Source organism: Pezoporus occidentalis, unplaced genomic scaffold (genome assembly GCF_034315485.1).
Source record: "Pezoporus occidentalis ecotype Australia unplaced genomic scaffold, CSIRO_AGI_Poc_V1 ctg98, whole genome shotgun sequence".
Lineage (NCBI taxonomy): Eukaryota > Metazoa > Chordata > Aves > Psittaciformes > Psittacidae > Pezoporus > Pezoporus occidentalis.
In genome coordinates, this window is record NW_026916347.1 from 2,956,698 (window position 1) to 2,983,442 (window position 26,745).

Consider the following 26,745-nt stretch of genomic DNA (forward strand, 5'->3'; position numbering starts at 1 on the left):
CATCATTCTCCATTTGAATCAAATGTTAATATGGACTAATCTGGGATGTTAACCAGGGCAGGTACAGCTGTTACACTAAACTGGTTATACTCTATAACCAAAGGGTCAATGTCTCACTCTGTGATATGGTTCATTAGCTGAACAAATTAACCATGCCTGGTATCACTTCTGCTCCTTTCCCTTCCAAGACAAACAACAGGTCTATTTCATTTCCTGAGCCCACTGCTGAAGCCTGTCCCATCGCTTTGTTCTCCATGAATGTAAGTAAGTAGAGTTTGAACCAAACAAAACAGCTCCCCTCCAGACAAGAACATTCCTTACATCCAATACAAATTCCTGGGGACAAATATCCTCCAGAAAGTCAGCCCTTCAACTAACTCATTGCTTGTAGAAGAAACACGTGAGGACTCAAGACCTACTTTATAAGTTTCCAACACTTAAAATGGGAAATGAAACAGCAATATATCTGAAAGAAGCCAGAGCAACCCCTAAATTCACCCAAGAAAGAGATTTCAGCCATTCAGCTATTTTGCAACCTTGGAAACCATAAGGGAGGCAGGGTGTTGAATTTTCTGGAAAAACAGTAAGAATCAGGTTAGGCAAGGAGCTTTGGAAAAATCATGGGGACTGCTGATCCCACCTGGAAACATGAGGAGGGACTAGACATCATGTTGCAGAAGCCCTTCAAGGTGATTGTTTTATTGTTTGTCACTTAAAGACATCAAAGCAGATGAGTTACATTCCTTTTCACTGAGAAATTACCAAACTACATTTTCACCATCACAAAAAATGTTGTCTACTTTATATGTAAAACAGAAGTGTCACTGTGGCTTCACTGATATCCTGTTCTTATTTCACTCCTTTCCTTCCCCCCACCACCCAACGGCATCATATTATTTTCAGTGCTGCTTCCAAGAACACATCTTTTCAGTGCTGCTTCCAAGAACACATCTTTTCATCTGGTGTTCTTCTAAATGGTCATCAGTCCATAATGAAACACAAGATCTTCTGAAGACAATTATCAATTAATTGGCTAAAAAGGCTGCTCCTCACATAGGAGGATCCTACTTTGTAGCTAGCTTAAAGACACAGAAGGTGTCCTGCCCATGGTTATTAAGCCAGTTTCGGTGAAGACTGAGCCCCCAGGCTGTCTGTAAGTAATTCAGCAGTTAGGCAAAGATCTTCAGTGATACTATCTTTTCAGAGTTGATGAAAATGGCTTTGGAGAAGCGAGAACCCATGTTTGCTCCCTCAGAGAGAAAAGTTGTATGATGTTTTCAAGTCTCCTTTAGCACCAGAGTGTCCTTACAGAAGCCATGTCAACTCTGAGCGACTAATGTAGAATGATGGGTTTCATGAGTTGTGCTGCTCACTGAAAAACAAGACAGTCTGTAATGTTAAACTTAACAGAAAGCAAATGAAAAACAATAGCAGAGACAGTGCTCTTGAAAGTGTATGTTGAAAGAAGCTGGACACTTCCTCCTCTTCGTCCTGAAAAGATTACATCTGGAACAGCCCCTCAGCTGGATGACAGTATAGGGCAAGGTCTGCCACAGCCTCAGGGAACTGGAACACCCAGGTACAAGCTAAACATCCTAATTACTGATTTGTAGGTACTTCTTAAAATCTCCTGCTCCATGGCTCATTTTGGGGTTACAAATTTCACCAGAAGATCTTTTTCATCTCAGAGATTTCCCCATTTCTGAAACATTGCCAAAGCAGCACTTAAACAAGCTCTACAATACATGCTGCCAACTCATGACACTGACAGCTGCTACCCTGAAGTGCTCATTGTGTTCTGGCTTCCTTTTATCAGCGCAGGTTTCTGCCAGTGAATCAGTCTGCTAGTGGAGACAAACTAGGAACTGAGGCAGAGGACACAAGCAAGGCAGTCAATACAGAGGTAAGTTGCTTGTACATATATCTTTATATGCCTTTTTTCTCTGTTGCCTGTCTCCATAAAGACATTCAGTCTTGGTTTTGTGCAGTTGCTTGTAAGAATAGACAGCTTTTTGCCTCTCTGATCCATATGCCTATTGGTATACACAGAAGTGCTTGTTGGCTCACAACAGAAGACACAGAAGTTTAACCTGCACAAAAGGAAGAACAAGAGCAACTATTTCATTTCCCTCAGCTTGTTTTCTTCAGGCTGAGAACAAGGGAATGAAAGTCTCAGTGTTGCAACAGTGTGTGTAAACTGAACCTCCTGCTATTGCAGTGTAATGCACATGCATGTTTTGTGAGTAGGGCAAGGCAGTATATTCTCATATACATTCAGTCACAGTTGCTTCTCTGGTTGGTGTGTGCATGCCTTACAACTTATATGAAATAAATTTAGACTGCTTAAAGAACAAAGATAGATAAATTTCTGGAGGGCTTCTATCTTAGTTTTATTAAAAAGACATAACGAACTTTCAAGGGCATTTCTCTCTCTGACCTTTTTAACTTCTAAGCATTCTTTAATGACAGTTTAACATGCCCATCCATCTCACTAGATAAAATGTTGCTCACATCTCCTAATTGTCTTTATTCCTGCACCGTAGGGAGCAGTGGTCTGCCAAGACTGATACTGCTTAGTCCACTATACCTTGTTTAAAAGGCAAATAACTGGAAGTCCATGAGCAATGCCAGCTAAGCCAGGTGATATTAAAGGGCACTGAGAAAAGTTTGCCTTAACAAGAGGAATAGTTTAGCCTCTGCACTGCATTGGCTAGTTTTGAAAGTGATTTGAAAACAAGCTGAGACATTAGCAGAACTTTTTCTGCCCAAATAAGATTCCCTGTGGAGGGACGGGGAAGCATAATTTACTGCCATTAGAATGGAGTAAAACAACAGAAAGCTAAAAAGAGTGTTTGGCTGTCTATGTAGTTGTGAGACTTCTTGTTTTGACAACAGAAATTAAGAGGGATTTAATATACAAAGAGAATTGAATGCAGTGTGTTTTGTTGCCAAATTTAAAGTTCTGGGTGTTTCCAAACACTGGTTCATTCGAACTCTCCAATGACTCATGAGGTTTGATTCTTTCAAATTTCTTCAGTCAAATTTAAAGGTTAAATTTCTGGTTAAATACCAGAAAAATTTGAAATTCCTTTTCCTATAAAGAGACTTAAAGAGTGCAAAAATATCTTGGTTACCCCTCCCTAACTCCCACAAATCCTGCTCATCTTCCCCATTACTTACCAGAGAATACTTTCTTATTTTATCTTGATTTGTAGCTCCATTTTCAAGTCAGAATACACTTCATAGAACAGCATGTCTCCTCACAGCAGATGTCTTATGCTAGAAGCAGACTCCAGAAACATGTGGCTGCATGAAAACCTCTGTTCTTCTTTAAACATTGGATTCTCCATGTCTAATGGACCCAGCAATGCCCGCTTTCAGAAAAACTTGTTTACGTAGTCTGCTTAACTTCCTAATGCAAACTATAGTAAAGGCAGGTCTCCTATGACATTCTCTCACAAACACCAATGCCCAGCCAAGCTGTGACTACTTTTAAGCTACATGGGCATTGACTAGCTGTCTAGTTCACTTTTGCTGACTGTTAAACTAGTTGCAGAACATACAACAGCTGTCTTTGGCCTGCCTTTCCCCCAGCAACATGCTAACTCCATTGAATAGTCTCCCTCAGCAAAAAGTCCTCAGAAGATCCTGTGAATCCATTCCCTTACAAACTTGTGTCTCAGTGCTGAACATGGCAGATATTTACAAATGACATCCAGAGTTAATTACAGGATGTACAGAAAGGTGAACTAACATAAACACACTGCAGTCATAGAAGTGTGCCCTCTTCTTCTGAGGAAACCAAGCTTACAAAAGCAGTAATGTCCCCAGTCATTACTGGTGAGGCAATTTTACTGGACGCCTCGATGAGCTGGAGACTTACATTGCATTACCTGACCTTTTTGTCCCTGACCCTTTCGTCCCATGGATTCTCTTGCTGAACATTTATATAGCCTGCCTGATCTTTACAGTCTTTTTCCACATGCAGAATGGCTGCTACTTTTCTCTTTGCAGCCCTCATTCTCTCCTCACTGATGCAGGCACAGCATACAACAACTATTAGATATATAATGGCTTTTCTAGAATGTGTAAGCACAGTCCTGAGCTTCATGTACGAATCATTTTTGTACAGTTCGTCAGATTGGATAGAAAAATCCTATCCTACTTACTTGCAGCTCTCTTGTAGGCAAGGACTGCTTTTCTTGCTCTTCAAGAGTTTTTAACTGACAGTCCCACATCCAGTAACCTTCTGGGCTGCAGAACCTTCTCTTCCATTTTCTAAGGAGCATCTAAGTCAACGTTTGTGTGTTGAAAGCAAAGAAAGTGTTCCTGCATTCATTGACTGGGTTCTGGAAAATAAAGACTGAAACCTGGAAGCATGTATAGTGTAGGTGAAGTCAGCATAACCTGGTGCTAGATAGACTGCACTCTGCATTCAGAGAAGCTAATCTGGTACCACCAGTCAACCCAGGAAAGGGCAAGGTCTCACTTTCCCATGACCAATACAAGATTTGCAATATGGACTGCCATTTCTAAGAAATATGGGAGGTAAGCCCTTGGCAACATGAAGTCAGTCTCGGGCTCCACTGTTCACTGCTGTAAAACTAAACCATTCCATGGTTTCTTGGCTGGTAGTAGCCATTGATTTTGAGACAGAAACATTGGACGCAGAAGCAGCAGCAGGAAAAATGCAATTTCTGGGGATAACAGAAGAAGCAGGCAGCAAGGGGTTAGCGAAGAAGCCTGAGGGGCTGGTAAATGGAGACCTAGATGATTCAGTTTCAATCTGAAAGGCAAGGCTGACAGGGAATTGACTTACGGGGCTTCTGGGGAACCACACATGGGGACGTTGCTCACTTCATGTTTTCAAAGGAACTAGTTTCAAATAGAACTTGAACCTGGTCTGGGGCACATCACTCCACAGTGAAAGCACAAGCTAGCACTGACCTGGTGCAAGCATAGTGCCCTAAGCCCATTACATCTCTTCCCAGAGTCCCTGTATAACTGCCTTTGCACCTGTCACAAGCCTCATTGACTGTCCCTCACCCCAGCATACCACTGACCAGCACCAAGAATGGCATTTGAACCCAAAGGAGGAGAGGGCAGGTAGAAAGAGACCTCTCACATCATTCCTGGTGAGACAGGAAACAAACAGTGCTTTCTTCTCCTTTCACTTCTCCTGCTGGCAGAGAAGAGGAGGCAGATAAAGGCAATCTGAGTGATTGTCATCTCAAGTACTCATGCTTCTTTGTCAGGCTTCTGTTAGATTCATGCCAACACCTTGCCCTGTCTGCCAATCACAGCTCCCTTGTTACCTGCAGAGTGTTCAGGCATGTTCACGTGTGGTATGTCAAAGTGTTTTCCTCATCTGTTCTGCAGCCCTGCCTGTTGAACAGGGTGAGCTGCAGAGTGCCTCCTCACAAAGGTACTTATTCTGGGAGCCCCTTGGGGAACAGACTGTAGGCAACCTTCTTCAACTCCCCAGTTGTGTCTTCCTGTGGAATTCCATGCCTCTCCTAATGCAGACAACCCTGCATGTGCTCTTTCACTCAGCCCCAAGATGTTGTGCCTCCTCATGCTGCTCTGCTCTCAAGCAATTGCCTTTTCAGCAGGATTCACAACAACACCCTCCACTCTGAACTCAGATGAAAGCCAGTTCAGGAAGACTCGTAACCCTGAATCCCTTATGAATGTTGTAAGTTGGGTCATTTTCTCTCTCTTTCTTTCTCAAGTGTCTCTCCAAATACCCCATCACTAACAGTCCCAGTGAGGATGCTAAAAAGTGTCCCTTCTGCATTTCTTGTTTTCCCAACCTGCCTTTTCCAAAACCACTGCATTACTGACAGCGCTGCAATGAGAGTTGGCTATGAATGTGCCAGGGACAGATGCAACTCTTGCATATGACATGAGGACAGACACATAACACTGCAATGGAGGGTGCTGGCTGCTACTTTTGCCTCCAGGGACAGGTAACTCTCCAGAGGGGCACTGGAGATCCAGGCTACTGTATTGTGACTCCCGCAACAGGACTCAGCCCTGGACTGTGACCAAAGCTAGACTACACTCTCCACTCCATACCAACTGAATTTCATTGTCTGCATTTAGGGTGAACCCCAACAGAAAAACGACGAACACAAGGCTGGGCGATGCCTCATGACACCTTTTTGCAGTCACCTTTCTCAACACACACTGGTATTTCTGGCTGCCGTACAAAGAAGGGAAGGTATGAACCTGGCAAGAGGACAAAGATCCTCCAGCATTATGATAGGGAGCACCAGCTAAGAAGAAACATCTAAACAGTCCAAGCTGCCAGAGAAGAATTCCTTTGCTGCAGAGGCAAAAGCTGGTTTCTAGTCTCAAAACAAAGCCCTCCCTTTCTGTAACAACCACTTTCCTCAGTATAGTGGCAGGGGAGGATGAATTCCCTCTTCAAGTAGCAGATTCTCATTACACAAAGTAATCCAAGACCCATTGCTCTGAATCACCAAAAATTTCCTCACAGTACATGCAAAATTAGGTGTAGGTGGTCTTATGAGTTCCTTAGTGACAAGAGCTCCACCCTTGTTTGTCTTGCCTGCTTGGCTTTCCTAACTACACTTCGGCAATGAAGGACTGATTATGGACCAAAACCCACAGCTTTTGGCATTGTCTTATATCAACACTCCTATGTACTTAATTTGTAGAAAGGTATGATCTGTATCAGCCTTGCAAAACAGGACAAACTATCTCCCAAAAAGTTAGTCACTCAGTGCAGTCCTGTTTCATCCCATAATGTGCTGTCGAATACCAGACAACTACCACTTAAGCAGGACTGAAGAAGACTCTGGTGCATCTTTTTACAAGACCTGTAATAATCATTCTCAGCCATGGTCCCTGTGGCAGGGGCCTTGCACTGATGTCTCAGAACAGCCCACATCCACACTGCTCAGCTTGGTTACCCTCCAAAACAGGACAACCTGCATGTTCACAAACTCTCCTTTGGCTTCTCACAGAGTGAAATTATCAGATATCATGGATACCCCAGTGAGAAACACGAAGTTACTACAGAGGATGGGTACATCCTTAGTGTTTTCAGAATTCCTGCTGGGAGGAACAGCCGAAATACAGGTATGACACAGTCATAGGATGGAAGGAGGAAAAATAGGAGAAAGCCTGAGGGTCAACCCTTCTATGGGTCCCCCGTCTTTCTCCTTTGCACATGCTGTGACATGTTCCACACCTTTCAGTCTCAGCAAGACCACCTAGTCAGGAATCTGGCCTGAATTCTGAATCCATCTGAAACCCATGCATTCAGTGTCTCTGTTCCTATTTGAGACTTTTCTAATAGTTTTGTAATATCACAGGTTTGTTCTTTCATGTGGGCTGGGGAGGATGTGTTAAACTGGATTTTGGAAGGTTTTGCATTAGCATTCTAAGTAACATACATTCAAAATAGAAGCCTGACAACAAAGTCTCTCAGGTTGGGCATATGACTATTAGTTCCTAGCCTTTGAAGGACAGAGATATTCTTAAGCAAGTTGATAAGAATAAAAAAAGCAAATGCCTTTCATTTTTTTTCATCATGTTTTCTGAATGGAGAAAGAATTTCCACCTGGAATTTGAGGTGCCCCAATGATGTTATTTTGTTTATTACTCCTTACTAGAACTATAGAATAATTCATTCTGAATGCCTACTCCTATTTGGATCTCCTCCTTCAGAGATCATCTGGACCAGCCTCATTGTCAGAGTAAGGTTAACAAAGTTAGATCAGGAACCCTTCTCAGCTGGCTACTAAACAGACCTAAGGGTAGATACGCTGCCTTATCTTTCATACGTTATTTATATTTACAAAATACATTTACAAATACCAAAAATTAATGTTTGTATTTCAAACACATACGCCTTCAGCAGCTTTCAGCTGTGGATATATGGTTTCAATATAGGCACCTGTAAGTTTGCTTTCCAGTACAAAAGGAGCTGGCGACAGGCCTCCTCATTAAATTCCTTATTTGACAGTCCTGTCATGAAATCGTTATGAAATGTCATTAAATGTTTCCGGCTTACATGGAACAAACCCCTCAGGTTTCTCCGACCAATATCTATGCATAGTTCTCCTGGGAGCTTCTTGAAGAAGGAAAGATTTAAACCCTCTTATAAACTAAACTCTGCACCCCAATCTTAAATACACAGTAACGACTGCTCCAATATAAGAATATTTTTCTTTTCCAGGGCAAAAGCCTGTAGTCTTCCTACAACATGCTCTTCTAGGAGATGCTACACACTGGATTTCTAACCTGCCCAACAACAGCTTGGGCTTCCTCCTCGCAGATGCTGGCTATGATGTCTGGATGGGAAACAGCCGAGGGAATACTTGGTCTTTAAAACACAAGACCCTTAATCCCAGCCAGAAAGAGTTCTGGCAGTTCAGGTACTCTGTAGAGGGAAAATTACTCAGACAAAAACTCTGAGGGAACTAGATAGCTTCAGCCTGAAGGCTTTTACCTAAACCAACACCAGAGCAGAGTTTACACCAACCAAGGAGAGTAAAGAACCAGATGAAGAAGGATGCTCACTACTACACAGAGTTGAAAGCATTGGCTGGGGAAGAGATTTCAGACTGGGAAACAAAATGGAATACTCAGTAATTCACACTGTGATAGCTAAATTGCCTGCTCACATTCTGTGTTTCTCCTCTGTAGCTTCGATGAAATGGGTAAATATGACATTCCAGCAGAGCTGTACTTCATCATGAATAAAACTGGACAGAAGGATGTATATTATGTCGGTCACTCTGAAGGCGCAGCATCAGGTAATGTCAGGACACTCACAGTTCACAACCACGCATGTTTATATATGATCAGGAGGTAGGTCACCCTATTGATTCAGTTGTTTTTCTTGTTTATAGAGAGCTAGCAAACATAGAAGTGTCTTCTGAGTTGAGATTCAGAAAATATGCAAAACTTTTCTAAACCAAGCTTTGACTACCCTTAATAAGCAAAGAAACCCAATAGTAGATCCAAATACAGTTCAACTTTTCATATAATTAGAGACATGAGAGTAGTTATTTACTGTCTACTTCAGGTATTTTTCTTAAATTCTTAGCAACAGGAATTTTTAAGTTCCTCTTTTATATTAAAACATTCAGTTAATTCCTTTGTGAACAGGAAGGATAAGCTAAAAAGATAAAACAGAAAATATAATACAGGACTTCAAATAACAAGACAAGGAAAAAGAACCTTAACATTACTAAGTCATGTGACTTAATGGCAATGTTAAAATTTAAAGCATAGCTTATGAGTTGCTTTAACTGGCAATATTACTGTTTAAAATAATATTGTCAGAGACTGAACATTAGGAAAAAAGTGTCAATAACTTATTTTCTCTTGGTGCCAGCCTTTAGCATTAACTCACTGCATGGCCTCTGAATGCAACTAACTTTCTCTTAGAATAAGTTGAGAGTTCCTGATGTTTGCAGTTTAAGTGTAAGAGCTGTGAATGGACATTGACTAGAAAATGAGCAACTGCCAGTTCATTCATGTGAAATGACCCAGAAGACAAGAGAAGGAGATGTGGGAAAATCATATATTGTCACAGTTCCAGACCTTTTCTTTCTTTTCCTCTCATGAAGTTACTTAAAGACTCTCATGGCAAAACAAAGTAATGATCTAGGACTTCTTCAGCTGTCTTTGATGCAATCAGTTGAAAAGATTCAAAGCTCCCCGTATTCAGCTAATTATTCTGCAGTTTAACGGAAGCATGAACATACATAGACCTTTAGAGACTATAATATGAAAAACTCATTTTTCATGAGAGTTTTTTGAACTTTAGGGGAAATTGATTTTATCACAAAAATCTCATTGACGTGTTGCCTACAGAAACTGTTCTGATAAATGCCATATTCTGACATGCTCTAAAACTCAGAATGAACTTTGCCTCCCAATAAAATCCGTTTCATGATTTAGCTTCAACATTTGCCTTAGGTAAAACATGAAGCACAGACAAACATGAACAGACAATGGGTTGCAGATCTAGCCTAATTTCTCATTTGCTACCTACTATTTATTTGTTTATCATCTTGTCTGTGGAAGATGTCTTCACTAACTCAGGCTGTCTCTTATGCACTTGCAGGCTTCATAGCATTTTCTACATACCCTGAGCTGGCTAAAAAGGTGAAAATATTCTGTGCTCTGGGCCCAGTAACCTCATGTTCACATGCTACAAGCCCTCTGGTTAAGATAACAAATCTTCCTGAACCACTGATGTGGGTATGTCATTCTTTCCTCTAAGGGTCCCAATGCTTGACTTAACTTCACAGGGTTCACCCAATCTGAGGCGAAGTGTTCCTGAACAGATGGCATGCTGATGCTGAGCTTGGGATGAATTGAGTGCTTTTGAAAAATATGTTCCCAGACTCTGTGAGGAAAATACTGGAGATATAGGGCTTGTAGCAGCAGGTCCCAGTCAAGCAGGAGACTTGATCTCAACTAATATTTTGCTGGCCTCATGGAGGAGGAACTAAACCAGAGCTGCAATAGCAGCTATACAATCTCTGGGATTTCAGAAATGAGTGACCACTGAGGTCATTTCACTAGAAATGGAGGATGGTTTCTTCCAGTATGGATGACAGTAACAAGAAGGAAGGATACATGATACACTATGGGGAAGAAGGTGTTGCTAGGGGTACTGGGAGGGCAAACTTCTTTAGCAATCTTTGAGTACTGAGTTAGGAGGCTAGGCTGTTAGCAACAGTTTCATGCATAAAATACTACTGTAACAAGGAAAAAAAAAAAAAGTGCTGTGATTGTGCTTTTTCCTTCCCTCAGTTACTATTCGGTTGCAAAGGAACCATGCACCAGGTTGGTTTTCTGAGAGGACCTGTGACACAGATGTGTGCAAGCCTGGATAAGTTTTGTGGCCACATACTCTGTTATGTAGCGGGAGGTAGCATAAAAAATTTGAACACGGTACGTATATGCAAGAACACCTACTCAAAGTAAAACTGAGGTGATATCAGAAGTTACAGAAGTTACATCTGTGCACTCTATCCTTATCTAGTAACTGCCAGGAATGTAAACATATATAAACCACAACATAGTTCTCAGCAGATGGAGGGAATGCCAGGACATTGTGCCAAACAGGATTAGAGCTAATGACGGATGGGAACAACAGTTAGGCAAATCCTAGTCACAAAAAGGACAGAAAACAATCTGGAGCTATACTGCACATGTCAATAAATGTGCACTCTTTTGAGGCTAAGTCAATCATGTTTTGGTCGTACACGGATGCTCTTTAAAAAGAGCAAATGGATGATGGAGTCAGACTTCTTGGTAATACAGTTCCCAGTTTGCTTCTTCAGCGTGCAGACACCAGGGTCCTCTGAACACTGGAATAATTAAAAAGCAGGAAAAAGCTCCTTTTCCCTTCCCACTTTTCAGACTGTTTGTACCAGAACTTGGACCTAAGGAGCTATAGTAACGGGCATTTTCCTTATTTTCCTTTTTTTCCTTTTTTTTTTTTTTTTTGTCCTTAGAACTGTGCCCAGCAAATTAATCTGAAAAAATCTGTAGAGCTACAGAAAGCCCTTCCCCTCTGTCTGTGAAGTGCAACACATCTACAGCGGGATTCACAGAGATTAGCAAGTCAGGCAGAGTGGACAGGAGAGACGGGAGAGTTGTCCCTATGCTTAACAGCACATGGATGCTGTAGTGTGTCTTAAATTCCCCTTACAGTGGCCAAAGTATGTAGAAGCTGGCCTGTGTAATGTTTATTACTGCAACATCTGTAAAGACTGAGGACCGTTTTTCTCCATCTACAACCACTTGTAAAAGCATATACGGGAAAGCAGTGAGAATCAAAGGTTCAATGCAAAAGCAACTAGAGGCATTGCAGCCTCTTTGAATTGCAGAGCTAAACCATTAGGGATCTTTCCTGACTTGGGTTAAATCACTAATGTGGTTCTCAGTGCAAGATAACAAGTCTGAGGAGGAATCTGGGGAGATGGAGTTAGAACATCTCCTTAACAGAATTATAAAAATGCAGAACTAAAAAAAAAACAGAAGAAAAAGCAATCAGTTTTGTAAGCTGGCTTCTTTAGCACTAGGACTAAAGCAAAGAGAAAACCAAAGCTTCGAAAGAATTATACACTCATAGGAATTTGATGTGAGGTGAGGAATCTACTTGGCAAGGACTGGAAGGTTTTTCCCTACCGTTGCTCAACCACAGGATCCCACAGTACTGTCTTCAGGGAACAGACTTGCTTTCATGGAGAAAATGTGCAGGTGCATACAATTAAACAGCTATTCCTAAGTCTGCTTCTCAGTTTTCTGTCTGATATTTGAGGCATAGCCTATTAAATGGGGGTTTAACACAGAAGCAGTATGTTGCTCAGGTCCTTCACATCTTTATTCTATCACAGTGTTTATAACACTTTGGATCACTGTGTTTATAACACTTCTGCTTTCTCTCCAGAGTCGAATAGATACATACGTAGGACATTCTCCTGCTGGAACATCAGCACAGGACTTTATCCATTGGCGTCAGGTATAACTTCATACTGCCCTATAAACACTCTTACTACTGCTTTTTATGCAACCAACAACCCACAGGGGAAGTCCAGAGAGGGTGGATTTGGAGAATCACATCCTCTCACATGCTTCCATGGGCACCTGCCAGAAGGAGCACTGTATCCCATGGAACACCAGAGCATTATCTGAATTGCCCCTTTGGTATCAGGCACTAGGATTTCCCCAGGACATATCAGACAGTAAGGATCAGGATAAAAAGAAAATAACAAAGGCAATACAGCAAGCAGATTTCTATCACATTCCCAGGTACTTGAAGCCTTGAAGTCAGGGTTTTCTAAACTGACAGACAATCCTTTATTACACGCAACCACTCACAAATAAAATTGTTTTTGTGCAAAATAATGTGACAAAAAAAAAAACCAACAAACCAAACCAAAACAAAAACAACCCAAGAAAACCCAACACACACACACAGAGAAACAAACAAACAAAAAACCCAACAACAACAAAACCCACAAAAAAACAAACCAAAAAAAAAATCCTCCAAAGACGAGTACTTAACTCTTAACATCAGTCCTGCAGGGCATATAGCAGCTCTTCTAGACAACCAGATCAGGAAGGCTAATGCCTGTGTCTAATGTTCCACCTCAAAACTGCTGTCAGGGCACAACTCATACATAGCCAAACTCATGTAACTACAGAGCCTTTGCAAGTGCCACCAATTCTGTGAACAGACCAGACAAACCTGACAAACAAAACACGTGATGCATAAAGAGAGGTCTTATATTATGCTAGGCTAGTAATAAACTAGTAATAAAATTGAAATGTTCTAGACATTCAGGTCCTCTTCCTGTGTGACAACTGAACCCAACTGTGCATCACAAACAGGGACTTGATACGGAGAAAACTCCAGGAACAAACTTGCCAACTTTAGTTAACCAAGGTACTCAAGTGAAAATTTAATAACAAAACATACCAAGGGACGTGACTGGAGATAAGAAGAAAAAGTTAGCAAGAGGAAAGGATGGAGCTACTCACCCTACAATCCACCCTCAATGTTTGTGGAAGCCTGCAGCCAGAGGAAGGGGTGGGAGTAACTCAGAGTTCACTGTCTAAGCCTTGGCTTCAATTACAGGCAGGAAAATACCTCCTGCACGCTGCCTTTCGGTCCCTCAACACTTCTGTCTGTTCTTTTGACAGATAAGACTTGCAGGCCAATTGCAAGCTTATGACTATGGCTCTAAGGAAAATATGAAGAAGTACAACCAGGTAAGGCAATACAGTTTCCCTGAGAACCATCCTCAGGTCCTGAAAAAACTAAGAACAGAAGAATTCACATTTCAGCACCTGTAGGTGATACAGGCAGAGGGAGAGAGTGTCTGAGGTAATGTTTCACCTGAATTTAATACTCATAAAAGTCTATTCACAGAGAAGGCATAGGCAGGTCCTTGCAGACAGCTAAGAAAGTTTGGTTTGCCTGTTCTACTGATGCAGACATGTGTCCAATGACATGTCTATTTACCTGCCATTCCCAAAGGGCTAACAGCCAATCCTAAAACTGGATGAGTATGGAGCTCTTCACTGTCCCCAAAATCCTCAAGGTCTGCCTTTCAGCTAAGGAAAGAAATCTTTCTTACAGCTAAAAGTGAAATGCATACCTTGGTTTGGGGAAGCTTAGAAAATTTCTAGAGTGAAATTATAAATGACCAAAGTATTTCCTTGACACTTAAATCCAAAGCATAACAAATAAGACCAACAGTTACACTCAGTGCCCCAGTAAAACTTAAAAATCTTCCCACTCTAAATATACACATTAATAAGCTCCACAGTTCTTGACTGATAAACAGACATGGCTCTTTCCATATCTGTTCTGAAGGCAAAAGCAGGCAAGACAACTCTGCCATATCTTATAGAAAGACACAAGAATAGAATGGATCATTACTTTTCACAGTAAACAGGGAACAGGATTAGGGAAATAGACACTAAGAGGGTGGTCTTCATCCTTACTGTTTTATTGCACTGAGTGCAGAAGGGAAAGAGAGGTGCTTGCACAGAATCCTTCCTCTAAACACAACCCCTGCTATAACAGCATTCACTCAAGTCTCCTCCCTTTCTTACAGTCTTCTCCTCCTGTGTACAAGATAGAGGAAATAAACACCCCAATTGCTGTCTGGAGTGGTGGACAGGACAAATTTGCAGATCCAAAAGACATAGCAAAGCTGCTCCCTCAGATTAAAAATCTCCTTTATCACGAGCATTTTCCTTCTTGGGGTCATCTTGATTTCATCTGGGGCCTTGAAGCAACTGACAAAATGTATCGGAAAATCATTGAACTAATGACAAAATATTGAAACCACATGCGCATGATTCACTCAGCAGAAATCTCCAGAATTTCTGTTTTGCAATAATGGTAAAACCTGGGGAAGAGGTAAACACAGAGACACACATAGTGGATAGCAGTATTTACCTGCACTTGTTTCTTGCATTCCTCATAGTTTGAGGGTTTTTATGGTGTTACTGTGACTGCTGTCTTCCTGAGAAGTTTGAGGTGTATAGGAATGAAAACTGAAAACATAAATATACTTGAGCACGCGCTGCAGGGATCACTGAAGTTGGACAATTTTTATTTCTACAAGACTGCAAGACTGAGTTTCCTAAGGCTAAACTCTGTTGGTCCCATGTGTACCTTATGTACCCCACAGAGCCATTTCCACGCCCAATTTGTATTTTCCCATGAAGACCAAAATGTGGGATTTGTTCATTTGTTTGTTGAAGTACAAGTGACCTTTGCTTTAATTAAATCGTTTATCTACTTGGCATAAAACCTGGGTTTTTTTTTTTACTTCTTTTTCCTTCCTCACATTTACTTACAGTATCGACACAGTCAAGAGATCTTGAGACACAGGTAACTGATCAGGCAATAGCTCAGTAGTTGCCTTCCGTGTCTGAAGGGGGCCTATAGGGATGCTGGGGAAGGACTCTTCATTAGGGACTGTAGTGATAGGACAAGGGGTAATGGGTTAAAACTTAAACAGGGGAAGTTTAGATTGGATATGAGGAGAAAATTCTTTCCTGTTAGAGTGGTGAGGCACTGGAATAGGTTGCCCAGGGAGGTTGTGAATGCTCCATCCCTGGCAGTGTTCCAGGCCAGGTTGGACAGAGCATTGGGTGAGATGGTTTAGTGTGAAGTGTCCCTGCCCATGGCAGGGGGGTTGGAACTTGATGATCTTAAGGTCCTTTCCAATCCTAACTATTCTGTGACTCTATGATTCTATGTGAACATGGCTCTGCCCAACTGAAAAAAAGCAGCCAGCAGAAACTGGGGACTGCCCTTTCTGGGAGATGAATGAAGAAGGAGCTAGCAGTTCTTCAAAATCTGATCATGTGGACACAAGTCTGAGATTAATCTTACTCAGCTTGGAAGCAGCCAACAAGGCGTACTCCAGGATATCAAGTTCAAACTTCTCTAGAGGGCCTTCCTGTTCCATAGAAGAAGAACCATCCACAGTGCTGTGGTTTAAGCCTATCTGGCAACTAAGTACTATGCAGCCACTTACTCACTCCCACGCCCTGCAATGGGATGGGGAGGAGAAACACAAAAACCAATAAAACACATGTGTTGAGATAAGAACAGTTTAATAATTGAAAAGGAGGTTGTGAATGCTCCATCCCTGGCAGTGTTTAAGGCCAGGTTGGATGAGGCCTTGGGTGACATGATTTAGTGTGAGGTGTCCCTTGCCATGGCAGGGGGGTTGGAACTAGATGATCTTAAGGTTCTTTCCAACCCTAACTATTCTATGATTCTATGACTTCCAAACAACAAGAAATCCAACGTCAGAAAAACTTGTAGAAATGTTTTCCTGCCCTCCATGCCTAGATGTCACCCAAACATTTGTTCATGCACTCTAAACCCCCCAGCTTCAAAGACCATGGAGGCAGTTGAGAAATAAGGAGATGGAGACTTGCCAGGCAAGCTGCACTCCTAACAATACAGCTTCTATCCTATGAGTTACTCTTGACACCACCAATGAAGTTAGAATCATAGAACAGTTAGGGTTGGAAAGGACCTGAAGATCATCTAGTTCCAACCCCCCCTGCCATGGGCAGAGACACCTCACACTAAAACATGCCACCCAAGGCTCTGTCCAACCTGGCCTTGAATACTGCCAGGGATGGAGCATTCACAACCTGCCTGGGCAATGCATTCCAGTGCTTCACCACCCTAACAGTAAAGAACTTCTTCCTTATATCCAATCTAAACCTCCCCTGTTTAAGTTTTAACCCATTACCCCTTGTCCTGTCACTACAAGTTCTTGCAAGCACTCTGAGCTGTCAGCTTTAACTTCCAAATAACTCATGGTCTTGACTCGTCCTTGTTCAAGCAATTCCTACAGCATGCAAAAGCAGTCAGCTGTTTCCCCTTTCCAGCCATTAGCCTGAAGAGACAGCCTCTTCATTACCCATGTGAGTGCCTCACATCTGCTCACCTACAGCTTGATCTGGAGGCAGGAGTTTCCATCCCCAGGTTGCACCCAAAGTGTTCATTGCTAAAGACTCAGAAAGGGTAGCGTTTTTTCCTGGGGTGTTTCTGGGTTGGACCTCAAACTCCCATTGCCCAACCAAGACCCTTTATACTTGGAGTCAGCATCCAATAGAATACTTACACTGAACAATATATCTGTTCTGCAGCACAGGACAAATACGTTAGCTGGTCCATGTACCTAGTCTAGCAGTCATTAGCAGTACTGATGATGGCACCTATCATCTTGTGAAATTATGACAGCTCACAGGAAATTACCAAAACTATCTACAAAAAATAAAGATCTATTAGACAAGAAAGCAAGATACAACAGCATCTGAAAGGAGATTCCCCTAATTGCTATATCATTAAATCATAAAGTGCCAGGCCACATTAATACATGCTTACCACTGCAGGTTTTCTTCTGCATTCACCTAGGCAAGAGAAGACTCATGAATTTATTATTATTGGGGTACATGCATCCTCTGCTACATGCACCATTCTGAGAAGCATGCTATCCTGTCCAGTCCTGTGGGGAGGATACATCAACAGCAATTCATTTATTGATTATTTTTTTTCTTTACTACACTGTTTATAATGGAAAGGTGATCAAGAGACTAGTTTATCTACCGCACCAAACATTTTTTCTTTTTTTTTTTAATGCACTAAACCAACATGTGAATTGGCTTTCTTTTTGGTCTCCAGCAACTTATGGAATTATAGAATCATAGAATAGTTAGGGTTGGAAAGGACCTTAAGATCATCTAGTTCCAACACACACACACCCCCCCCCCTCCCCCCCACTGGGCAGGGACACCTCACACTAGACTATGTTGCCCAAGGCTCTGTCCAGCCTGACCTTGAACACTGCCAGGGATGGAGCATTCACAACTTCCTTGGGCAACCCATTCCAGTGCCTCACCACCCTCACAGTAAAGAATTTCTTCCTTATATCCAATCTAAACTTCCCCTGTTTAAGTTTAAACCCATTACACCTTGTCCTATCGCTACAGTCCCTAATGAAGAGTCCCTCCGCAGCACCCTTGTAGGCCCCCTTGAGATACTGGAAAGCTGCTATGCGGTCTCCACACAGTCTTCTCTTCTTCAGGCTGAACAGAATCTCTTTTTGCTGTTTCTTATATGAAAAGAAAAAAAAAAAAATCACTCCCATTGTAAGAAGAGAAATACTAAGCAGAATGTACCAGCCTTTGTATAAACTGCTGTGGCACATTGTTCAGTTGTCAAGTGTACACCCTGCAGAATAAGTAACACACACTCTAAAGGACATTTTAATTTTTTACTGGCTGCCAACCATCATCATTAGGCTTCCAGACATGTTAAAGTTAGCTTTCAAAATCCACTGACCTCACAAGCAAAGTCATAACACTGGGGAAGCAGATGAGAAGAACAATATTTTGCACACTCCTGTAATCATTCAAGGTTGAGTAACACCAAATTAACACTTTCCAGTGCATGTGGCCTTGAGGTTATTGACAACTCTCACACAAAATATTCAAAAGTCTGCAGCAATGAAAGGGTGGATTTGGACCAAGTCTTTATCAAGAGAGAGCCCTCAACCCTCTGCAGGACTCCCACTGCTGCACAAGATGGATCCCCAGATGAGGTAATTTTCTGCATGTTCAGGAGTCCTCAATGACTAGGAATTTTTCCATAGCATACTTTCAATGCTGTGGAACTGCAGCCTTCTTGCTATATCTAAGGGAGTCTCACCATCCTGAAAGAAACAAATGACACATATTGCAATACGATAGATATGGGTCAAGTACAAAGAGCTTTCCTGAATTTGCCACCCAGATGCAGTGCTCTGCTGCACAAGTTTCACTGTCACACCCTTGCTCTAAAACAGAGGTTTCAGAACATCTTGGCTCTAATGCTGCTTTCACTGAAGCCAGGGGCAGAATCCTGTCCTCCCCTCCAGCAGCAACAGCCATTCCACTGTTTCCTGGGGCTAATGTCCAGAGTCAGTGCAGAGCCAAGCTAATGGCTGATTTCAAGAGAAACATGGGCAGTACGTTTCTCACTTCAACTCAATAATGCAGATACTTCCAGGCCAGTATTGCTCTGGATAACATTTGAGCTTTTCTAATGACAGAAGCAGCTTGACTTTGCCCCTCTCAGACGAATGGTGTCCAAAGGCACAAAAAGCACCCCAGAAGGCTCTTGCCACTCCCCTGCAGCCTGCATCTTAAGAACAATTGCAGAGCACTTCTGAGTTAAGAAGAAGATCCAGTAGACAACCAGGCAATGTTTATTGGTGGAAATCCAGCAGTGAAGGATTTGGACTTTACAATTGCTCTTGCCAACAAGGCAATGGAGCAAACTTTGCTTTAAACCCCACAGCAAACAAGTCTGCTGACAGGAAGCTATGCATTCTTTTTTTAAACTGCTGTACATCAGCAAAGGCCTACAATGTACTGGTTCACCATCACGATAAGAAAATACAGTTATCAAATTCACCTTCTTACCTGATTCTTTAAAGAAGTGTCTGCATGAGCTTGAAGCAGTAGAGGAATAACTGCCTGGTTGTTCATTTTACAAGCATAGTGAAGTGCTGTGCTGCCTGACTGAAGGGAAACAGAAGCAGATGAACTTTAGTTCTATTACTTTGTTAGTAAATCATAGGTAAGTAAAACTACCTAAGTACTACTACAAAGCTTTAGCAGCTTCCCCCCAATACCTGGATGCAAAAGACATACCATTTCCTGGCATGACACTACACAACAAAAAAAATACATTTGCGTAAGAGCAACAGGAACAAAAAAAATCATTTCTTCCCTGGGATGCAGCTGCTAGAAAACATCTGTTATCTTCAGCAGGAGGCCAACAGCTCTTTACTAACTTCAGAGGATTCCATGATCTTGATCTCAACGACTATGTCTTAAGCAATACTGTTTGTTCACAGTTCACTTTTAGAACTTGGTTGCTGCTAGAATTGGGTGTTATCCTTTTCTACCTTAGAGTAGGGGGGCTGACTTCCACACCCAAGTAGGACACTGGATACTGAACTCCACAAATGGCAGATCAATGCACTCTGAAGACCAAGAAAAGACGCAGGGTTTAGCACTGTGACATGGCCTTTGCCCTCAAATCTGCTCCAGTCCAAGAACTCATAAATAATGATAAACTCAGACCCTTATATTACTAGAACCCTTATATGATCAGGTATTTAATATGTAAGTGTCTCAGCCTGTCTTGCCTGGATTCTTTTAAGAGGGCATTGATCAGAAACGGAGAATTAGTTGGTCAGTGGAGAATTATTTCTGTGTACGTCTCAAAACCATTGCCTAAGTGTCAAGGAGAAATTCTGAATCCTCCTAGTGCATGACAGTCAGTTCAGTCCTAGATCTTACTCTGAAAGCAGGATTCTGTTGCTGGAAGATTTATAAGTCTGTTAGTATTGTTGCATGCATAAGAAACACATCTGCATTTGTATAAACCCACTTACAAAGTCTGTAGCGTTAACGTCGGCTCCAGCTCTAAGCAACATCTTGATCAGGTTTTCATTCTGTTTAGTCTTCGAGACCTGTTTGGCGCAAGGGAAGGAGTAACACTGTAAGACAGTCCATCTGCATATAGTACAAAGGAGATTATGGCTAAATGCTGTATTATTTCCTAAAAGAAATTTGCTTCTGCAAATGCCAAACTGATGCAGTAATACAGTTCTGTCGCTTCACCAATTATAGTCATGACAAAATCCCTGCTTCTTCTGTTGCTTTCCATCAGCCTTTGCTTTAAAAAAGCAGTCCATACCCTATACAGGTTCCTGGCCTGAAATATTGCCATGAGAAAGGTGATAAGAGGAAAGGAAAAAGTACAGGGTTTTTCCTCATTTCACCCAGACTCACCATAAGAAGGTATCCAATAAGCATCACTGGCATGAGGATAATGATGAGCACATAGTCAAGGAAGGTAAACCTTTTTCTCACAGCATAATGCAGACAAGTGCGGTCCTTCTAAACACAAAATAACTCTGATTAGTACCAGATTCAGTGATCTGATTATATTTATTTAATATTGGCAATAGTAGACCATTTTATATTTCATAGACTTTCTTTTAGGTTATCTACTGGAAATATTTTCTGATTTTCAAGCAGAAACAGACACATGTATTTTACTTCCTTAAGCAGAAGCACATTTAACATATACAGGCTCATGTAAATTGGGCTACACATGCAAGAAGGATGTGGGATCCAAAGGATTCCATATATATGTCTACAAACTTGCACATGGCTGCAGAGAAAGAGGGCACAGTAGACATGTGGCTGCTACTGCCACCCAGCAAGTTAAACCAGTAGGAAAAATCCCCACAGTGACTCTTCCTATAGAGGTGCTTGTTACAGAAACAAAGACATATGAGAGTTTATGGCATCTCCTTTGGCACACATGAGAAACACAGGCAAGTAGCAATACCAGCCTGTATTCTCTAGTGAGAGCAGAGTGAAAAAAAAAACTGTGAATACCAAGTGTACCAAGGCAACTAAAGGGCAGAGCTGTAAATCTGGGTGTTAAAGACCACTTGTGTTAAATCTCCTGTAGGTTGTTATGCTGGAGTTAGACAAACCAGGTTACAGTGCTACACTGTGGCCAAAATAAACAGAAAAGCTTTTCTGTGCTATCCTCTGCTCCCATTCTCGTTTCTGAGAACCATAGCTGAGCTCTGCATCAAAGGGAATGATTCCATCTGCAAAGGTGAAGCAAAGACACATTTAAGATAGGCAAGCACAGCTAGCAAATGGCTGCCAATGCTATTAAAATGACCTTACTGCAAAATCCTGAGCCCTTTCAAAGGGACTTTGAGGTAAGATAGAGAGCCTTTTGCATCAAGAAGAAGAGATGGGATAGAATATGCCACTGACCTCATGATAATTTCCTGCCTTCCTGTGAAATAAACATGCACTGGAAACCAGAGACAGAAGATCATCCACAAATGTATAGGAACTTGCTAAGCATTGCCTTGGAGTATGAGATAATACAATAGAATTGACGAAGTTTTGGGTTGCTTTCCCTGGTTATTTATCGCTTCTAACATCGTAAGAATAAGTTACTAATGAAACCAGAGCACACACCTTTCAGCTACTTTTTATTTGTAACCTACCACAAAACCACACTTCCTCATCACCTTAAGGAAAATAGCGAGTCACAGCTCCTGTGCATGACAAGTGTGTGTAGAATAGGGAACACAGGAAGAACAGTAAAAGGCTTCCCTCCTTGCCCCCCAGCATGCTATTACGAGTCATGCTATTGTTCTGTAGCATGACAAAAGCAGGTCTGCAGTGGCAATAAGGCAGGTTTGTGTGGAGTCAGTTTCTCCACAGGCACACATCTGTGAGAGATGGACAGGCTGTCCTTCAGACCTTCCTTTTAACCAGGGTGGAGAAAAAGAGAGAGGCAAAGAAAGGCTACAGAAGGGGCGGCCACTTACCTTGTTTCTGAGGTTGACATCAGCATTTCTTTTTAGAAGATAGCTAACTATCCTGTTGTTTCCCTGTTTACATGCACAAATTAATGGGGTGTCTCCACTGAAGCTGTCCCGGATATTCAGACAGTTGCTGTCACGCTCCAGAAGGGACTGAACTTCGCTGAAATCGTTATTATAAGCTGCCTGACAAATGGGCTGAAGAAAGACGATAATATTAATCAGCACACATTTCACTAAAGCATACCTACCTCTCGTTCTGACTTGACTTGAAAATCCTAAAATACTCAAGCGCTGCCAAGCACTTTTGATATAGGTGGTTCTAGGCGACTTCCAGAAGATGGCGGTAAGAGATACTTCTGCAGCTGCCACACAGCAGCTCGCAGCCTGGGGAAGTCGCAGCCTTTGCACAATGGAATGAACTTTCTGTTCATTTTGGATCATAATAATATACATATTCCATATATATACGGAGATATATAATCCAAGAAATAAATCCGGTTCATTTGCAACCATAAAAAAACGCCGTCTTCCAATCTTACAGAGTTATTCACTGTATTAAGAAACAAGCACGAACAAGCCCTTGCGTCTCAAAGTTTACAACAGGCTTTCTTTTTGGATGAACACTGCTGAATGAGGTATCACTTTTCACTCATCAGTTCCCAGAACAAAACCACACTTTCAACAAAGAGCTGAAAATCAAACCCCCACAATGTTTCTTTTCAGGGCTTGAAGTTAAACCTCAGACCTAAAAAATACACACATGTATGCCCACAGCTCAGTGTGGCTTTTGAGAACTATTTGCTGCTTAACTATTTATTCACTATTTCTACGCACCCTTCACCTATTCTGCAATTCCTTCCCTCTCCAGCAGCAAGAACTCAATCTGAGGAGTGGCTGAGAATGACAAGAGTACTATGAGCTTCTAATGGCCTGTAAGAATGTACAGCAGACTGGTAGCATTTGAAGTTCTCCAGTGGAAAAGAGAATGAGTTTCTTCTTTTTTGTCTTTGATACTGAGGTTTTTATTCACCAATTTCCAAGATACACATTTTCTTTGAATATTATCTACAGGTTTTCCTTTCTATCCTCCTTTTATTACATCCTAAGTACACTACGTAAACAAGATCTAACCCTGAACTCTAAGCTCTTTCCGCACTCTGCCTGCAGTTAGGTTTCACACACACACATTAAAAAGATTCATCTTATTTACACTTTCACTTCAGACAAACTTTGATCTACCACACAACTTTACCTCCAGCATCATTGCTGCTTAATCTTCTGGACAGCTGCATAAGAGAAGTGATTTTCCTTTCTAAAGAGATTATTTACAAGTTTACCAGACCTCACATCACTTCTTGTTTTGTTTTTATTTTATCAGACAAAACTCTACAAAGAATACATGCAACATTGCACATCTGTCTGTATTCTTATAAAAGCCTACTATACCATTTGCTATTTTACATTCCTCCAGAACCAGAATCAGTTTAATGATTTTGAGGAGAAACTCCTTTTTTTAAACCCCTCTTGTTGTGACCTGCATACAGGTGCCATCTAAATGATCAGTATGCTCTAGAACCTCACTTTCTGTCATGTTGATGTGTAATAGTGCAACTTCTCCAGGAAAGACAAGATCAGGTGCAGTCTGCACCTCTGGTTTTCCTGCCTTTAAGTATTGCTTTGCTTATTTAAAGATTAATCAGATTTGCTGTTTGGTTGAGCATCTGCTCAAATCAGCCATTTTCCACACAAATTTTCTCCTTTTCTACTCTGAGTCTTGCTAGTTCAGTAGCTTGTGTCTCCAAATGGTGTGCTTTTGTGATTTTCTTTCTATTCTGCCTCAAAGAGTTTAACTTGCTAGGCCCTTAAACCCAAAACATTTCTGACCTATACTGTCATTGACTCATGCGATCTTTTTAAGCTTACGCTACTGTTGAACCCAGTTCTAGAGCCATTAATAATGGTGCAGCACTTACCATTCCCTAAAAGACTATGTTATTTGAGGCTGAAGTCATGCACAGAGACCAGCACACAAGAGTCATTCATGCTTTTTTAGCCACTGAAACCAGAAAACGTCCAGGGTACAAAGAAAGTAAGGAAGCGGTTCTCATCCATTCCAACAGCTAATTCAGGAATAATTGATGTACTGGAAGCATTTTTTTAATTATTATTATTTCACTGCAGTTGGGGGTCTATGTAGGATTGATTCTTTCACATATTAATATGTCTCATTCATACAAAAAAAAAACCAAAACAAACAAAACAACAAGCAAACAAAAACTCCACAACTTTTTCCTGGGTTTATAGGATTTTCTTGAGACCCACTCTGCTGGTTTTCATTCTAGAAAATGCCTTTTTTAGTCAAAGAAATATGAAAAGTCCTATAAATCAGACTTGTAATATACCGCCCAAACTGACAAATACAACTCCATGACTGAAGGAGCTAACATAGTAGCAGGATATTTAAGTAAGTACAAAAAACAGTCAAAGTAAATATAAGCTCATTATTTTAATACCAATAGCAATAGGACTTCAGGAAAAAGGCTTCAGGAAAGAATAAGGATAAGAAAAAATACAAATACATGGCAATCTGTCACCTGTGTAAGAAAGGCATCAGAAGCTGCAACCAGTGGCAAATGTTGTATTAGGCAGTCTTTCCCAGAGAAAGAAAAGAAAGCTGTTATAGAAGGCACTTAACTGGAATAATAGATAGAGGCTTCAAGAAAGGTGAGAAGTAGTCATAGAACAGGCAAGGGTTTTTATGGCTGAGTTCACTCAGTACAAGATCACCAGATAAGGGGTGCAAGAAAAGTAAAAAGAACTTTTGCTGTCAGGAAGGACAATACCTCTACACAACTGAATTCTTAATTATTTCTATTTTTTATCAATTGAGGGCAATGGGATTGCAAACAGGACCTTGTAGTTTACCCAGAACCATGTGAACACATCTGCATTTGTCTACTTGTTTCCAGAGCTTCTTGCAACTCCCTCTGCTTAGCTTTACTATTCAAGCTATTCAGCAAGTTCTACCACACGTGAAATAAAGATTAAAGGCTTGGCACTAAGGACAAAGCATTCAGCCAACAGAGAGGAGGGTAAGGTAAAGCCAGTCTTGCAACTGGGAGAACAATTTCAGATTATAATTGCTTACTCCTTTGAGAACTTCAGGGGATTGCCTAAATTGCATCAACACTTTGCAGCTGTTTAGACAAAAAGGAGTTATTTCAGAACATCCAGATATTCTGAACTAATCCATAGTCTCTTTCTGTGCGCTAAAATGCATCCAAAGGCCAAGAACTGAACATGAAAGTCTGAATCATGATTATGATATTGTGTGCACTAGTATCCAATCCCTGCTCCTCAGAAAAGGCATCGTACACCTTCTCGTATGTGTTGCTCTAGATTTCTATACTGTATAAATGAATCATACTTTATCCAGAAAACTCTATCTCATTCAAAATTTTTTAAAATGAAATATTAACTAATAATCATGGAAGATATGGACAGCATTTGAACATTCTCCAAACACCACTTTAATTAAGCTAATTGACACTGTTTTCTTGTAAAATACTAACTCAGAGTAGTAGACATGCAGAGGCAACAAATCCTTTCAGAACAAGGCACAGTCTACCCAGCCCATCACCTTCTGAATGCACAGATTCAGGCTCCCTGTAATACAGAAAAAGGAGAAGACACTTGATTTCATCAAGTAGCCTTTTAAAAATGAAAGGGTGGCTTTCAGCACAGAAATGTAACCTTTTAAAGGAACAGCTATGTAATGCTATCTCCGGGAAAAGAAACAACAGTGCAATCCACTGTATTCACAGTTGAATGGAAGCAAAATTCTCACTTGCTCACAAGTGTGCAAACGGAAACTTTATGAAATAATGAATAGATTTAGGTGTCATTTGTGCTAAAATCCAGGGGTAAACTAAATGGACCGTGGTCTGGGGACAAACCCATAAAGATAAGAGCTAAAAATGAAATCAGGTGGGAGGGAGTGTTTCCTTGGGCAGTAGCTATTACCTATATTTAACACAAGCAAGTTGTTCGCAGTTTGTGAAGTATGCACCATGCTCAGAATCATTCTGATCTCAACACCGAACAACAAAAAGTGTTAAACACGTACTTTCTCCATGAAATCACAATAGTTATGCTGATTATTGCATTTTATTTACTCCTACAAACTGTACTTTTGACAATTTGTAGTAGCTGAAGTACAGCATCTCCAAAGGGAAAGAACATCCAGTTCTGTTTAAGCCTTGTATGGGAGGTTGCAAAGGGA

General features: G+C 41.2%; 2 protein-coding genes across 8 annotated transcripts in view; one reads left to right on the forward strand and one right to left on the reverse strand.

Moving 5' to 3' along the window:
• The first annotated feature begins 1,106 nt into the window (after nt 1-1,106).
• LOC134157640 (lysosomal acid lipase/cholesteryl ester hydrolase-like) lies at nt 1,107-15,421 on the forward strand. The gene is made up of 11 exons (XM_062606820.1): nt 1,107-1,613; nt 1,817-1,903; nt 5,554-5,695; nt 6,993-7,107; nt 8,210-8,408; nt 8,680-8,789; nt 10,109-10,245; nt 10,804-10,944; nt 12,449-12,520; nt 13,705-13,773; nt 14,625-15,421. The coding sequence occupies exons 3-11, from the start codon at nt 5,561-5,563 to the stop codon at nt 14,853-14,855; spliced, it is 1,209 nt and encodes a 402-aa protein (XP_062462804.1). The 5' UTR covers nt 1,107-1,613; nt 1,817-1,903; nt 5,554-5,560; the 3' UTR covers nt 14,856-15,421.
• A 2,877-nt stretch (nt 15,422-18,298) lies between these two features.
• The window catches only part of ANKRD22 (ankyrin repeat domain 22), a 34,278-nt gene continuing 25,831 nt past the window's right edge, over nt 18,299-26,745 (reverse strand). For 4 of the 7 annotated variants that reach the window (XM_062606836.1, XM_062606838.1, XM_062606833.1 and 1 more), the window contains exons 2-6: nt 22,467-22,658; nt 20,890-20,997; nt 20,490-20,567; nt 19,510-19,608; nt 18,299-18,758 (exon numbers count right to left, since the gene is read on the reverse strand). In XM_062606836.1, coding sequence (XP_062462820.1) covers nt 18,681-18,758; nt 19,510-19,608; nt 20,490-20,567; nt 20,890-20,997; nt 22,467-22,658 — 555 coding nt within the window. In that variant the 3' untranslated portion in view covers nt 18,299-18,680. Of the gene's footprint in view, nt 18,759-19,509; nt 19,609-20,489; nt 20,568-20,889; nt 20,998-22,466; nt 22,659-24,436; nt 25,456-26,745 lie in introns of those variants that run through there. The other 3 variants (XM_062606839.1, XM_062606834.1, XR_009962397.1) reach the window with 3 other exon arrangements.

Bases quoted from the DNA above. Each gene is read 5' to 3' on its own strand.
- LOC134157640 (XM_062606820.1), top strand. From the start codon at position 5,561: ATGTTGTGCCTCCTCATGCTGCTCTGCTCTCAAGCAATTGCCTTTTCA. The intron at 7,108-8,209 runs GTATGACACAGT...TTTCTTTTCCAG, and splicing joins GAGGAACAGCCGAAATACAG to GGCAAAAGCCTGTAGTCTTC. The intron at 12,521-13,704 runs GTATAACTTCAT...TTCTTTTGACAG, and splicing joins ACTTTATCCATTGGCGTCAG to ATAAGACTTGCAGGCCAATT.